Here is a 14,892-nt window from a genome sequence, read left to right as displayed (position 1 = left end):
TTTATTTGACAGAGATAGAGACAGCCAGCGAGAGAGGGAACACAAGCAGGGGGAGTGGGAGAGGAAGAAGCAGGCTCATAGCGGAGGAGCCTGATGTGGGGCTCAATCCCGTTAACACCGGGATCACGCCCTGAGCCGAAGGCAGACGCTTAACCGCTGTGCCACCCAGGCGCCCCTCTGTGGTACTTTCTGATGGCAGCCTTGGGAAACTAACAGAACACATACACATTGCATTGTGCCCCTGTAACTGGTGGGCAGAAGGCTTCCTCATTTTGCTGACTAGAAACTGCTTCTTGACCTCTAGTGCTATGTTCTCCAACTCAAAGTTCCAGCTGGAAGCCCCGAAGGCTCTGGTCCCAATGGTCTGGTCATGCTGCCTTGGACTGGGTGTTGCTCTCTTGGCTCTTGGCTGCTAAGAGGAAGTCATGTGAGAAAGCAAGACTTGCCCTTCTGAAGTGACTGGTGACTTGCTGACCAGAGGTGGATCTAGCAAGAGAATACTTCATGCATCATGGTCCATTCCCGGGCTGCTTTCAGGCTGCACGGGGAGGGAAGGGCAGCCGGGTGTGCAATTTGAATGAAGCAATGGAGGAAAAGTGCTGCGTCTGTGGTGACCCTGGTGTCCTCTGTCCCAGGACAGTAGAGAAAGAGGAGACAGAGGAGAAACAAGGGGTCTGAGGGGAATCATAGGGCGCCTTCCACCTCCAGAAGTGGCGAACTATGTTTGTGCATCAGCGGGGTTTGCAATACCGATCTTTGCGGGCTACCGTTTGCCGGGAGGCTCTGGGACCACCGCACGAAGCCCCCCACAGCCTTTCGCCGGGTTGGCGGTCCTGGGCGGACAGGGCAGCGCAGAACGGGCGCGCGCGTACCCGACACGTCCTCGGGGCACTGCCCCCTCCGGGCGCGCGCCCGCCCCCGCCCCACCCCGTCCCGCCCCCCGCTGGGCTCCGGTGGACCAGGCGCCCGGGGCCGCGCACGCCCCCTCCGAGAGCCGGGACCCTGGGCCGCGCGCGCCCCGCGCCCCCTCCCCGTCCGGCGGGCGCGCGCGCTGGCTCCCGCTCCCGCTCCCGCTGGCAGCGGCGGCGGCGGCGGGGATTGTTTTTGTTGTCGCTGAGGCCGGAAGAGCCGCGGGAGCCGGGTCCCTGTCCCCGGGCCGGGCGCCGCCGCCGCCCCCTGCCCAGCGCCCGCGTCTCCGCGGCGCCCCCCCGAGCGCCAATATTCCGGAGATCAAGCGTTACGCGGCGGCGGCGGCGGCGGCGGGGCCCGGAGCGGGAGGCGCCGGGGACCGGGGCGAGGCGGCCCCCGCCGCCGCCATGGAGGCTCTGGGACCCGGTGAGGAGCGCGCTCGGGCCGGGGCTCGGCTGCGGCCCCGGGACTGGTGGGCGGGCAGGCGGGCGGATCGCTCCTGGTCTCCCCCATCGGCCGTTGCTTACCTGGGTTCCGGCCGTCAGGCGTGGGGGAAGGGGATCGGTGCCCCATGGCACAAGCCGGAGGGAGCTGACCTGGGCCTTGGGGGGCGGAGACCGCACTCCAGCCTGGAGAGACGAGCCAGGTCTCGAGGTCTAAGGGAGGCAGGCCCAGGATGGTGACCCCCGTCCCCAGGTAGACGAGAGACCTAACCCAACCTCGGGGAGGTGGTCTGTGCGCCAGGGTTGAGGCGGGCCAGTTTGGGCCTCAGAAGGAATGATCTGTGCCAGGTGCTAAACTGAGGCCTGGCCTGGACTGGACCGGGAAGGACCCCTTCCTACTACCAGTGGTATTCTTGGCATGGGGCCACACCCGTGTTTTTCTCTGCGCTGGTAGACGGTCCAGAGCCCTCAGATAAGGAAGAAGAACTTCCTCCAAACACTTCTCATGACCCCCAAAGGCCAAGGGGCAAAGTACCCACCCTTTCTTGAAGGCCCTGAAGTCTCAGGAGATATGGTCCTATGCCTCTGTCAGTCTGTGCAACAGTCCCGGGGTGATCTGGGCCATCGCCTTAGTGACAGGCAAGTTACCAGCGAGTCCATTCTAGGATAGGCTTTAATGCCCTGAGTTCTCGTCTAACTGGGTTATAGGTGGTTGTGAGGATTAAATGAAGGTGAAAGTGCTTTGGAAACTGTAATTCCCCATCTTCATGAATGACCTCTGTTTATCTCTCCCAGTTCTGCCCAAACCAGAGGAACCATCCCAGGGTGTAACAAAAGCTCTGCAGGTTGGGAACCTGGTGCTCCCGCCTCAAACCCCGACGGGTTTCTAATGCCTTGGCTAAGTAGGGCAGGGTTTAGAGGCTGTGATAGAATTAACTTTACTATCAAACCTTATCTACATAGTGGACTTAGTTGTAGGGCATTTCATTTTTTTAGTGTGTAGAAAATTCAGTTTGCCATTTGAGTTTGAAAACTTTGCAGATTTGTTTGCTTAGAACTTGTTTATATAACTGAATAATTAAAGCCCACCTTAATTTGCTGCTTAAAGTATTTTTTAAAGGCCCCCACCATCAAATTTCATATGCCTTTTAAAAATAAATTGGTTTTGTGACATTAATATTATTTGATAAGCCTCAATCCGAGTATTACAACTGGTTTACTTCAACTATGTCCCCCAGCCAAAGGCATGATCATGTCTTCAGGAACGTAACAGACTTCTGTTCAAATCCAATCTCGTAATTTAATAGTTGTATAACCTTGGGCAAATTACTTAATTCCTTTGAACTTTCATTTCCTCATCTATAAAATGAGGGTAATAATAATTATGTGCTGCAAGATTGTTGTGAGAATGAAATGAGATAATGTATATGAGGAGTCTTATCGTGGAGACTAATGCATTGTAGATATTCAACAAATGTTTCCTCTTCCCTCCCGGTTAGTAATTCATAATTGAAGCAACTGTTGCATTTATGAGCTGATGCTGGAAGAGACTATGTAACTAACTGTGTATACAAACTGAATTTCATGGAAAAGATCAACCTGGGAGAGTTAGGAACCCCCTAGGGACTTTGGGGGGGGGTTTGATTTTAGCTTTTGCAGATTTGAAGACTTAGCTCACTCAGGATCTTGAAAAATTAATTCTCACTAAGCACAGTTTTAAGACACGAGTGTATAAATCAAAATGTCACATAGATCTTTTCTGTTAACTGGAATATTTTCTTGCCTGCTGTCTAGCAAACCCGTTTTCAGGTGTCACAGTACCTTGGAAACCCAATTAATAATAAGCTGCTTGCTGAGCATAGAATTGGAGCAAAGGGAGTTGATAGTCTTGTGGGATATTTTATGCAGGCTGTTTTAGAACTTAGAGAAGCATTTCAGCTTTGTCGAAGCACACCACTCTAGTGCTTTGTGCCCTCCTCACTTGAATAATCACTGACATATTCTCAGTCTTGCCGTGCTCTCTCCTTACCCCATTTTGGTTTCTGACAATAGTAACTTAGAAATATAGCTAGTCAGATTACCAGTTATTTTGGCTATATTAATGGTAACTTTTATTTTTACAGTGCTTTAGAGTTTGGAAGGTGCTTTCATAGCTCTTAGCTCATTTGATCTTCTGTGAGGTAGGCAAGGTAGCATTGGCCCCATTTTACAGATGAATAAAGAGATTCGGAGAGCTTAAGTGACTTTATCAAAATCTCAAGGCTGAGTGGTGAATTGCGGATGAGTCTGGGTCACCTGACCCCTAGTCTATTGCTCTTCTCTTCATTTCAGGCTGACTTCATCCAATCAGTGTTGAGTAATGTTTGTTTCCTCTTTGGAAGATGTAATTTTCTGACTTTCTCACCATCTTTTGGAGATGTGCCCATTATAAAGCCCAGGGACCTTTGAGCACTGACTCTTAACATTTATGCAAGTACAGCCGTAACGGCTAACATTTATTGAGCACTTAGTATTATGAGGCACTGTGTTAAGCTTTATGTGTACATTATCTCATGGGATCCCCACAATTGCTTTATGAAGTAGATGCTATTATTACCACACCTCCCATCTTTAACAGATGAGGAAACTGAGGCACACAGTGACTAAGACAATCGCCCAAGGTTGTGCAGTTAAGGAGTGGTAAAACGAGGATTGAAACCTCCACAGTTTGGTTCTGCCTTAGCCATTGGGCTTTATTTCTTTGTAAGTAGTTTGCTGAATTCAAAGAAACTAGCTTTTGGAGAATTTTAGATTATAGTTTTCTAAATAAATCCAAACTTACTCAAAGAAATGACGACTCACCTTCTAGCTTTTCTCTCTTACCAAGGAAAAGGCACACACTACTTACCTTTCTCCCTTAGTCCCACTTCTTTCACATCCTCTGCCTCTGTCCCTTTGGCAACAAGTCCTTCAGAGATACCTTAGGATTGTGAAGTACATTGAGGAAGAAAAAGCACTGGGCTGGGAATTGGGAAACCTAATCCCAACCTAAATCCTAGTCACAATTTGAAATCAAAGCCCTATGTCCTTGGGCAAGTCCTTTGCTCCAAATTTCTGTTTCTGAATTTCTATCATAAAATATTTATGATATAATGATTGTTTAAATGTAGCTTAGACTATGCAGAGCTAACTTGTCTATATGATTTAATTGGGTTAATTCAGTGTGCCTATCACCTCTGATACTATTTATTATTTACCTCTTACCTTGTTTTTAAATGTCTTACCACAGCCAGAGTAGATCCCTTGCACACCAGAAGTGGAACTCAATTCCAAGCAATCATATTTTTAGTATAAATTACGTGCTTTTGCGTAAGTGAAAAATAATAGTCAATTCTTGGATTTTAGGAATGACTGGGTTTCCATTCAGTCTCTACCTGGAGCTGCTACAGAGGTGATTGGTACAGACATACCTTAGGGATATTGTGGGTTCGGTTCAGATCACCGCAATAGAGTGACTATCACAAGAAAGCAAATCCAATGAATTTTTTGGTTTCTCAGTACATATAAAATTTAGGTTTACACTATACTGTAGTCTAATGTGCAATAGCATTATGTCTAAAAAATGTGCATACCTTAATTAAAAAATACTTTATTGCTAAAAAGTGCTAACCATCATCTGAGCTTTCAGCAAGTCATCTTTTTGCTGGTGAGGGCTCTTGCTTTGATGCTGATGGCTGCTGACAGATCAGGTAATGTTGCTGAAGTTTGAGGTGGCTATGGCAACTTCTTAAAATGAGACAGTGATGAAGTTTGCCACATCAATTGACTCTTCCTTTCATGAATGATTTCTCTGTAGCATGCAGTGATGTTTGATAGCATTTTACCCACAATAGAACTTCTTTCAGAATTGGCGTCTACCCTCTCGAACCCTGCCACTGCTTTATCAACTGAGTTTATATTCTGGGTCCTTTGTCGTCAGTTCAATAATCTTCATAACATCTTCACCAGGAATAGATTTCATCTCAAGAAACCACTTTCTTTGCTCATCTGCAGAAGCAACTCCTCATCCTTTGAAGTTTTATCATGAGATTGCACCCACTCAGTCCTGTCTTCAGGCCTACTTCTAATTCCAGCTCTCTGGCCGTTCCCACTACATCTGCAGCTATTTCCCCCCTTGAAGTCTTGAACCCCTCACAGTCATCCAGGAGGGTGGGAATCAAGTTCTCCCAAACTCCTATTAATGCTGATATTTTGAGCACTTCCCCTGAACCCTGAGTCTTCCTAATGGCATCTAGAATGGTGAATCCTTTCTAGAAGGTTTTCAATTCTCTTTGCCGAGATCTAGCAGAGGAATCACTCTCTATGACAGCTATAGCTTTACGAAATGTGTTTCTCAAATAATGTCTTTTGTTTTTTTCAAATAATAAGTCTTGAAATCAAAATTACTCATTGATTAATGGGCTGCAGAATGGATGTTGTATTAGCAGACATGAAAACAACACTAATCTCGTTGTATACCTCTGTCAGAGCTTGTGGGTGACCAGGTGTGTTGTTCATGAGCAGTAATATTTTGGAAGGAATCTTTTTTTCCTGAGTAGTATTTCTCTACAGCGGGTTTAGGTATTCAATAAACCACGTTATAAACAGATGTGCTGTCATCCAGGCTTTGTCATTTCATTTATAGAGCACAGGCAGAATAGATTTAGCATACTTCTTAAGGACCTTAGGATTTTCAGAGTGAACATTGGCTTGAGCTTAACGTCACCAGCTGCATTAGCCATTAACAAGAACTGGTCTGTCCTTTGATGCTTTGAAGCCAGGCATTGACTTCTCTCCAGCTATGAAAGTCCTAGGTGATCTCTTCTTCCGGTATAAGGCTGTTTCAACCACATTGAAAATCTGTAGCCACCTTCATTGTCTTAACTAGACCTTTTGGAGAACTTGCTGCAGCTTCTCCATCAGCACGTGCTGCTTCCCCTTGCACTTTTATGTTCTGGAGGTGGCTTCTTTCCTTAAACCTCATGAACCAGCCTCTTCTAGCTTCAAACATTTCTTTCTTTCTTTCTTTCTTTCTTTCTTTCTTTCTTTCTTTCTTTCATTCATATTCCTTTCTTTTTCTTTTCTTTTTTCTTTTTCTTTCTTTTTTTTTAAGAGAACAAGCAGGGGTTAGGGGGCAGGGAGAGAGGGAGAGAGAGAATCTCAAGCAGGCTCCATGCTTAGCCTGGTGGGGCAGAGGGTGGGGAGGCTTGGTCTCAGGACCCTAAGATCCTGACCTGAGCCAAAATCAAGAGTCAGATGCCCAACTGACTGAGCCACCCAGGTGCCCCTAGCTTCAAACTTTTCTTCTGCAGCTTCCTCACCTCTCTCAGCCTTCATAGAATTGAAGAGAATTAGGTCTTGGTCTGGGTTAGGCTTTGACTTAAGGGAATTTTGTGGCTCATTTGATCTCTCCAGACCCCTTTCTGCATATCAGCAATAAGGTTGTTTTGCTTTCTTATCATTCTTGCGTTCGCTGTAACAGCACTCTTAACTTCCTTCAGGAACTTTCCATTGCATTCTCGACTTGGCTGACTGTTTGGCACAAGAGGCCTACTTTTGGCTTGTCTTGGCTTTTGACATGCCTTCCTCACTAAGCTTAATCATTACTAGCTTTCAATTGAAAGTGAGACACATGTGACTCTTCCTTTCACTTGAACACTTGAAGGCCATCGTAGGGGTATTAATTGGCCTAGTTTCAGTGTTGTAGTGTCTCCGGGAACAGGGCTGCTCAAGGAGAGGAAGAGAGGGAAATGGCCAGTCAGTGGAGCAGTCAGAACGCACAACATTTATGGATTAAATTTATTGTCTCATGTGATTGCAGTTCGTGGCACCCCAAAACAATTACAACAGCAACTCAAAGATCACTGATCACAGATCACCATAACAAACATAATAATAACGAAAAAGTTTCAAATATTGTGAGAATTACCAAAATGTGACGCAGAGACGAGAAATGAGCAAATGCTGTTTGAAAAATAACACCAATGGTCTTGCTCAATGCAGGATTGCCACAAATCTTCAACTTGTAAAGCATGTAATATCTGCAAAGCACAATAAAGCAAAGTGCAATTAAATGAGGTATGCCTGAATTAACATTTATTGAATTCCTACAACGTGCTAGTCCTTGAATGAGGTATTGAGGAGATAACAATGAATTGGAGATCCATTCCTTCTAAGAATTTGCAGCCTAGTGGATGGGACAATAATTAAATGTTGTTTCTATGTACTTGTGCTAAGTGCTCCATTATACAGAGTCTTGGGTACCCCAAGGATGCATCTTTACTGGAAACTTCCAGTAAAGAAGTCACACCTAACCTGAGTTTTGAAGGATGAGTAGAGTTAGGGAAAGATTGAACAATGAATTTAATATGTGAGATTTTCAAAAACTTTAAAAGTTAGTATATGGAGATCTGTCAACACACATCTCATTAAAGTGTTTGCTTTGATTCTTCCTAAGTGATGTTGGACCAGAATAGCTTCTTGCTTTAAAGTTTTCTCTCCTTAGTGAATTGTCTTTGTTCTTGGCAAAATGCCATAGCAATAAGAACCTGTGGTAACTTTCCACTGTAATCACAGCCCACTTTATTCAACACCTATTCATAGCAGAAAAGATGTTTATTTTTTAGGCCAGTGTCTACTTGACATTATCATCAGAAGTAAGGTTTTCTAGAGTCAAATATTTCCCAGTCTGTGTTTCCTCAATCCTTATCTCCTGAATTTTGGTAGATATTTGATTCTAAAAAGAGAGAGTTTAGGCGGAAAAAATAAGTTGGGTAAGTGATTAAACAGATTTGTTTATTATAAAACTCATTAGAGAATTTAATACAATAATGTACATTGGAATTTTGAGAAGGGGAGAGATGTACAGTTTCTTTAGCTTATGGAATCCTTTTTGTGGAATATTTTATGAAACATCAATGGAATAATTTGGAATGACTGCTCTGTCTAGACCAGGGTTTCTCACCCGCAACACTGTTGATATTTTGGATAGATACTTCTTTGTTGTAGGGGGCTGTCCTGTGTACTCTAGGATGTTTAGCTGCTCCTAGCCCCTACCCACTATACATCAATAGCACCCTCTGAGTGATGACAACCAGAAATGTCTCCAGACATTTGTCAGATGTTTCCTGGGGGACACTGTCTCCCCCAGGTTGAGAACTGCTGGTCTAGACTGTAAGTTCTTGAAGGCAGAAACTCTTTTTCCTGAATCTGCAGCGCAGGTTAGACGTGGAATAAGTGAATAAGTGTTGAATAAATGAACTAGACGTTATGATCAAGAAGTGTCACATTGTCCAGATTCTGCAAACATGAGGTTATAAACAATAAAGTCTAGCATTATTGGTATTGTTTCACTATCTAAATTAGCAAGTAGATTAATAAATATAGCTGCTGTTAATCTCCTCCTGTCTGTACAAATTATAATAATGTAGGCTAGTTTGTGAAGGATTAATGGCTCTTCTCCAGCCCAAGCACGGTGATCGTCTCTAGAGCTTAGAGATGGTTTTATTTTCAAATGCATATAATTTGGGGGTGCCTGGCTGGCTCTGTCAGTGTAGCATGCAACTCTCGATCTCCGGGTTGTAAGTTTGAGCCCCACATTGGGTGTAGAGATTACTTAAAAATGAAATCTTTTAAAAAATGCGTATAAGTTTGTAAGCCAACCTATAGATCTACTGATGCTCGTAAGAGGTTTTCTGCAGTAGCCTGTATCTGAGAGGAGTTCATTATACTGTCTATGTAACTTTGATGTCCCCCAGATTCAAAATATCTGAATAGTTTGAATATTTGCCACATGGCAAAATATTTAGAAATCTAGGAAACCTTAGGTTAAAAGAATATGATCCTTTATGACCAAATAGCACATCAAATGTCTTTCAATCTCTTCAGGACCTCCAGCCAGCCTGTTTCAGCCACCTCGTCGTCCTGGCCTTGGAACTGTTGGAAAACCAATTCGACTGTTAGCCAATCATTTTCAGGTTCAGATTCCTAAAATAGACGTGTATCACTACGATGTGGATATTAAACCAGAAAAACGGCCTCGCAGAGTCAACAGGTAAGGATTAGAAAAAGTAGACTGCTATATATTTAAGTGCATATAGCTTATTTATTGTGTATCATATTGTTCTCTAAATTCTTTCAACATGTAGGCTTTGTTTTCTAAGATGGTAAGTTTCTTGATAGCAGCCTTGTTGTTTCATACTTGGTTATCCTCCACACATTCTAGCAGAGTGCTGGATACATTGTTGTTCAATAAGTAAATATTTACCGAGTGAAGGAGAACACCACTCTTATTGTCCAATGGTAGCAGAAATTCAAATAATAAATTTAAAAAGGTGAAACGTTAATGTCCATGGGAAGTTAGAACTGTCTGAAAATTCAGGGGCATCTGGCTGGCTCAGTTGGTGGAGCGTGCAACTCTTGATCTCGGGGTTGTGAGTTTGAGCCCCATGTTGGATGTAGAGATTACTTAAAAATAAAATCTTAAAAAAAAACTATCTGTAAATTCCGATTTTATTATTAAGTGTTAGTATCGGACATGAGAAAAATGTAAGTGTGAAGGCAGAAGAATCATCTTGGAGTATTGAAAAAAGTAAGCTCGGAGAGAAGCTCTGTTTAGTTCTCACATTACTCAAGAGGGCTCTAGATGAGATGATTTAAGCCTTGTGGTTTGTGTGGCAGGAATTTACCGAGTGTGGAGACATAGTCCTGTAGTAGGTATTTTTACAACGCTATGAACACCTACTTACCTTTCCCCCGTTTTCATGCCAGGATGGTTAAGCAATCCTTAATATTAGGATTCTTGCCTTTCTAAGAATGCCTGTGCTGTCAAGCACAATATTTTATGCTGCTTGATTTTTGTTTCTCATTATAGATCAATAATATGGCTTTCTGGTACAGTTTAATCTCATGCAAGGCCAAAATTGCTTGACTATTGTATAACGGAGATCAATTATAATAGAAGTGGTATTAATGGCTAACATTAATCCATTCAATGACTATTTTATTGAGTGCTTACTACATACCAGGTATTGTTCTATGTCCTGGGAATGCAACATGAACAAAAAAAGCAAAAGTTTCTACCCTTGAGGAGCTTATATTCTAACAGGGGAGAAGACCAAAAATAAATGAATAAGCAAATAAAACATATTACATGTTAGTTAGTGATAAGTGCTATGAAGAAAAATAAATCAGGCAAAGAAGATAGAGAATGGGGGTGGGGGGAGCCACTGAGATATTCTTAATAACTTTTGGACGTGGTGTCACCAAGATGTGCTGATGGACGGAACATGGGGTATGAGGGAAGAAATGAGTCATGCTCGATCCCAGGGTTTTTGTCCTATGCAAGTGGAAAAATGGAGTTGCCGCTTATTGGGATGAGGAAAACTATGGGAGAGGTCAACAGGGCTGGCAGATCAGGAGACCTGTTTTGGACACATTAGGGCTGAGATGTCTCTGAGACGTCCTAGTGGAGATGCTGAGCGGGGAGATGAATAGATGAAGTTGGATTCAGGGGAGAGGTCCACGCTAGAGACAAACATTTGAGAGTCATCACCATATTGGTGGTAAAGCCATGAGCCAGGTAAAATTATATCGGAAGTGAATGTGGTTAGAGAAAGGAAGACTCCGAGACTGAGTCCTGGGGCACCCCAATATTTTAAAATTGGGGAGATGAGGATTATTAGCCAGGAGACTAGCATGGAGAGGCCACTGGGATAGGCGAGAACTGGGACAGAGTGAGGAGGCAAGGGAAGATGTTTTAGGTTGGAGGAATTTATCATCTAATGTTCAAGGAGCACTGAATTTAGCATTGTGGAGCCCAATGGGGACCTTGATAAGAGTAGTTTTGGTGGAGGGAAGGCGGAGAAGGTTTAAGAGAGACAGGAGAAGAGCAGTTAGAGACAACTCCTTTAAGGGATTTTGACACAAAGGGGAGCAGAGAAGTGGGATGTTCCAATGAGGAGGAAGTCAGGTCAGGGAAGTTTAATTGTTTTGAAGAAGAGAGAAACTATAGCATATCTGTATGCTGAAGGAAATAATCCAGTAAAGAGGAAAAAGTTGATAATTCAGGAAAGAGGAAAATTCTTGGAGTCATATCCATGAACACGCCAGAGTAAGCAGGCTTATTGTATGACAAGCACTGTTCTAAATATTCTGTGTATTTATTCACTTAATACAACAAACTTTTGTGGTAGGTATTATGATTATTATGATTTTACAAAGAAAAGAAACAGAATGGGAGATTCAGTACCTTGTCCAAGGTCACGCAGCTCTGCCGCTCAGTCACTGTGTGACCAGGGACAGATCACTTGCCTATTCTGATTTTTTTTTCTCTTTCTGCTATGGAGACAGTAATCATTACCCTATCTGTCTCACAAAGATTAAGTGAGAATAGAGGTGAAAATATCTCTTCACTATAAGACAATTTATGGTTATAATTTAAGAATGTAAGATGAGAAATTACCCTTCCGATATGAAAGTGTATTATTCTTAAGATAGCTTTTTTAAATCGGTAATATACGATACTACATTTTTCCATCAATTGTTTTCAGCTGCACAATTTGGATTATAAATGTGTATCTTTTCCATAGATTTTGTTTGCAGAATATGAATGCCTTAGCTAGTTGTGATGTATTTTGGCTTTTAAGATACAGTTGCCACCTGTAGCACTCACTAAACATTGGTAAGATATAGTTTTCATTAACTCTAGCATTCCAAAATCTTACAGACTCAGATCTGTCCATCTTAAACCATATACTGTAGTTACCCTGCGACTGCCTTTACTTCCGAGCCTGCAGACGGTGTGGTCTGGCACATGCACAAGAACACTTAGGTAAAGCTGTGCATGCTTGATTGAGGGAAAGGCTTTCATTCTAAAAAGAAAGAAACTACACTGGTAATCTTTATGGAATGACAATATTTTACATTTCCTTCTCTACACTGCTCTTTGGAGTTAAGACAGTATGAAGAATAATAAATTACCTGCATTAGACAAAGGGGTTGGCTTTGAGTGTGACGCATCTTGGATTTATTGGTCCTCACATTTCTGAATTTCCGCCTACTCTCTTTTCTGAAACCATGATACTTGAATGAGGATGTTTATTTGCTAACACATTTAGCGTGGCTCAGTTATGAGTACTCATGCCAAACTTGGATACCTAAGATGGGTTGTTCTCGTAAGGCTATACTTGTCATGGGAGAGGATTATGAAAGTCAAGAGTTTGAGAGGGTGCCATGAATGTCATGCTCTGTTTTTATTCCGTGCTTTTCTTATCATCTCGCAGCTGCTTTTGTTCCCTTGTTGCTACCTTTCTTTCGTTGACCGTTGTTAACTATTTTTTTTTAATTACTGAGGTCAGTTATAACTATAACTCTTACTTTTTCCAAGTAGTTTTGAACTCAGTTTAGGTGATTACGGTATGGCGATAGTTTCCTTACTGCTCACCATTTCTCGAAGCTAACTGCCACTGTCTGCATTACTGTTAAGAGAGGTGGTAGATACAATGGTGCGGCACTTCAAGATGCAAATATTTGGTGACCGGCAGCCTGGCTATGATGGCAAAAGAAACATGTACACAGCACACCCACTACCAATTGGACGGGACAGGGTAAGTGTTAACAGCCAGAAATGCGTATTAGACCTGGGTCGCTTACATAGGACAAAACTGTTGCTCTTTCTAACAACAACTTAATTCTTAGAGTTGTTTCACATGGTGATGATAGATCTCTTACTGTGTCCATAGTCTCTTGTCCCTTAGTTAACCAATAATCGAAGATGAGATTAGCATTGGAATATAGGTTGATTATAATTATTAGAATTAGATTAGATTAGGTTGATTACATATATTCCAAGTTTTTCATGTTGCTAATGTACTTGCTATATGAGTCTGAACAATGGAGTTTTTATAGATTATAGAATATTACAGATTATAGAAAACACCCACTTATGAAAATATTCATTATACCATAGTAACTTTTTCTTTTACAAGTTTAGTTTTTAAATTAGAAAAGCAATATGTAAACATACACTCCTTATAAACTTACTTAGAAATCTAGAAATACTGGGGCACCTGGGTGGCGCAGTTGTTAAGCGTCTGCCTTCGGCTCAGGGCGTGATCCCAGAGTTCTGGAATAGAGCCCCGCATCGGGCTTCTCTGCTAGGAACCTGCATCTTCCTCTCCCACTCCCCCTGCTTGTGTTCCCTCTCTCGCTGGCTTTCTCTCTCTGTCAAATAAATAAATATAATCTTTAAAAAAAATAAAAAAGAAATCTAGAAATACTGAGATTTCCTGCCTCCCTACCTGCCTGCATCCCCCAATCCCATTTTCCTTTTTAGAAGAAACTACTCTGATAGTTTGGTATGTATCCTTTCAGATATTTTTATGTGCATTAGCTATTTATGCATATGCCTATGTATATTCTTATTTGTTTGCATATCATTCTAGAATTTGCTTTTTCATTTAACAATATGTCTGGGAGATCTTTCCAGTTCTGTACATTTAAATACACCTTATCATTTATTTAATTCAAATTCTTTTTTATTGTGATTAAGTATGCATAACATAAAATTCACTATTTTAACCATTTTTAAGTGTACAATTCAGTGGCATTTAGTGTATTCACGTTGTTGTGCAATCATAACCACTATCAATCTCCAAAACTTTTTTATCATCCCAAACTGAAAGTACATACCCACGAAGCATTAAGTTCTCCTGTCCCCTTCCCCCAGTTCCTGGTATCCACTATTCTACCTTAGGTCTTGGGGCGCCTGGATGGCTCAGTTGGTTAAGCATCTGACTCTTGATTTTGGCTCAGGTCATGATCTCAGGGTTGTGAGATCGAGCCCTGTGTTGGGCTCTGTGTGTGGAGCCTGGTTGAGATTCTCTCTCTCCCTCTCCTTCTGCCCCTCCCTCTTTCTGTCCCTATGAATTTGACTAGTCTAAGTACTTCATGTAAGTGGAATCATACAATATATGTCCCTTTGTGTCTGGCGTATTTCACTTAGCATAATGTTTTCAAGGTTCATCCATGTTGTAACATTGACCTTATTTTCAAACTATTGCATAATAGTTAATATTATATTATTCCCCTCTTGATGGACACTTCCGTTGTTTCCAATGTTCTGCAATTACAGCAAGTGTTAAAATAAATATCCTTATGCAAATACTATGTTGAGTATTCCTGGGATCTTTCTTTTATACTCTGTAAACATATATATGTAACTGTGATTTTTTTCCCCTTAGGTTGATATGGAAGTGACTCTTCCAGGTGAGGGTAAAGACCAAACCTTTAAAGTGTCTGTTCAGTGGGTATCAGTTGTGAGCCTTCAGTTGCTTTTAGAAGCTTTGGCTGGGCACTTGAATGAAGTCCCAGATGACTCAGTACAAGCACTTGATGTTATCACAAGACACCTTCCCTCCATGAGGTTAGTACCTTAGTTTGAGTTCATTCCCACAAATGTCAGATTTTTTTTGGTAGTTTGCATTAGAACCATTGAAAAGTTTCTGCGTAAGTCACAGTTCAA

The 14,892-nt window shown here is 42.3% G+C and overlaps 1 protein-coding gene across 4 annotated transcripts in view; it reads left to right on the top strand.

The window, feature by feature from the left end:
* Window positions 1-960: 960 nt before the first annotated feature.
* Window positions 961-14,892, top strand: part of LOC123782203 (protein argonaute-4) — a 37,631-nt gene continuing 23,699 nt past the window's right edge. The window contains exons 1-4 of one of the 4 annotated variants that reach the window (XM_045782231.2): window positions 961-1,335; window positions 9,258-9,423; window positions 12,856-12,976; window positions 14,612-14,793. In XM_045782231.2, the coding sequence (XP_045638187.1) occupies window positions 1,317-1,335; window positions 9,258-9,423; window positions 12,856-12,976; window positions 14,612-14,793 (488 nt within the window). In that variant the 5' untranslated portion in view covers window positions 961-1,316. Of the gene's footprint in view, window positions 1,336-7,193; window positions 7,449-9,257; window positions 9,424-12,759; window positions 12,977-14,611; window positions 14,794-14,892 lie in introns of those variants that run through there. The other 3 variants (XM_045782234.2, XM_045782233.2, XM_045782232.2) reach the window with 3 other exon arrangements.

The sequence above is a fragment of the Ursus americanus genome, chromosome 33 (assembly GCF_024610735.1).
Source record: "Ursus americanus isolate L20-20 chromosome 33, mUrsAme1.1.p, whole genome shotgun sequence".
Lineage (NCBI taxonomy): Eukaryota > Metazoa > Chordata > Mammalia > Carnivora > Ursidae > Ursus > Ursus americanus.
This window is presented reverse-complemented; position numbering and strand designations above follow the sequence as displayed.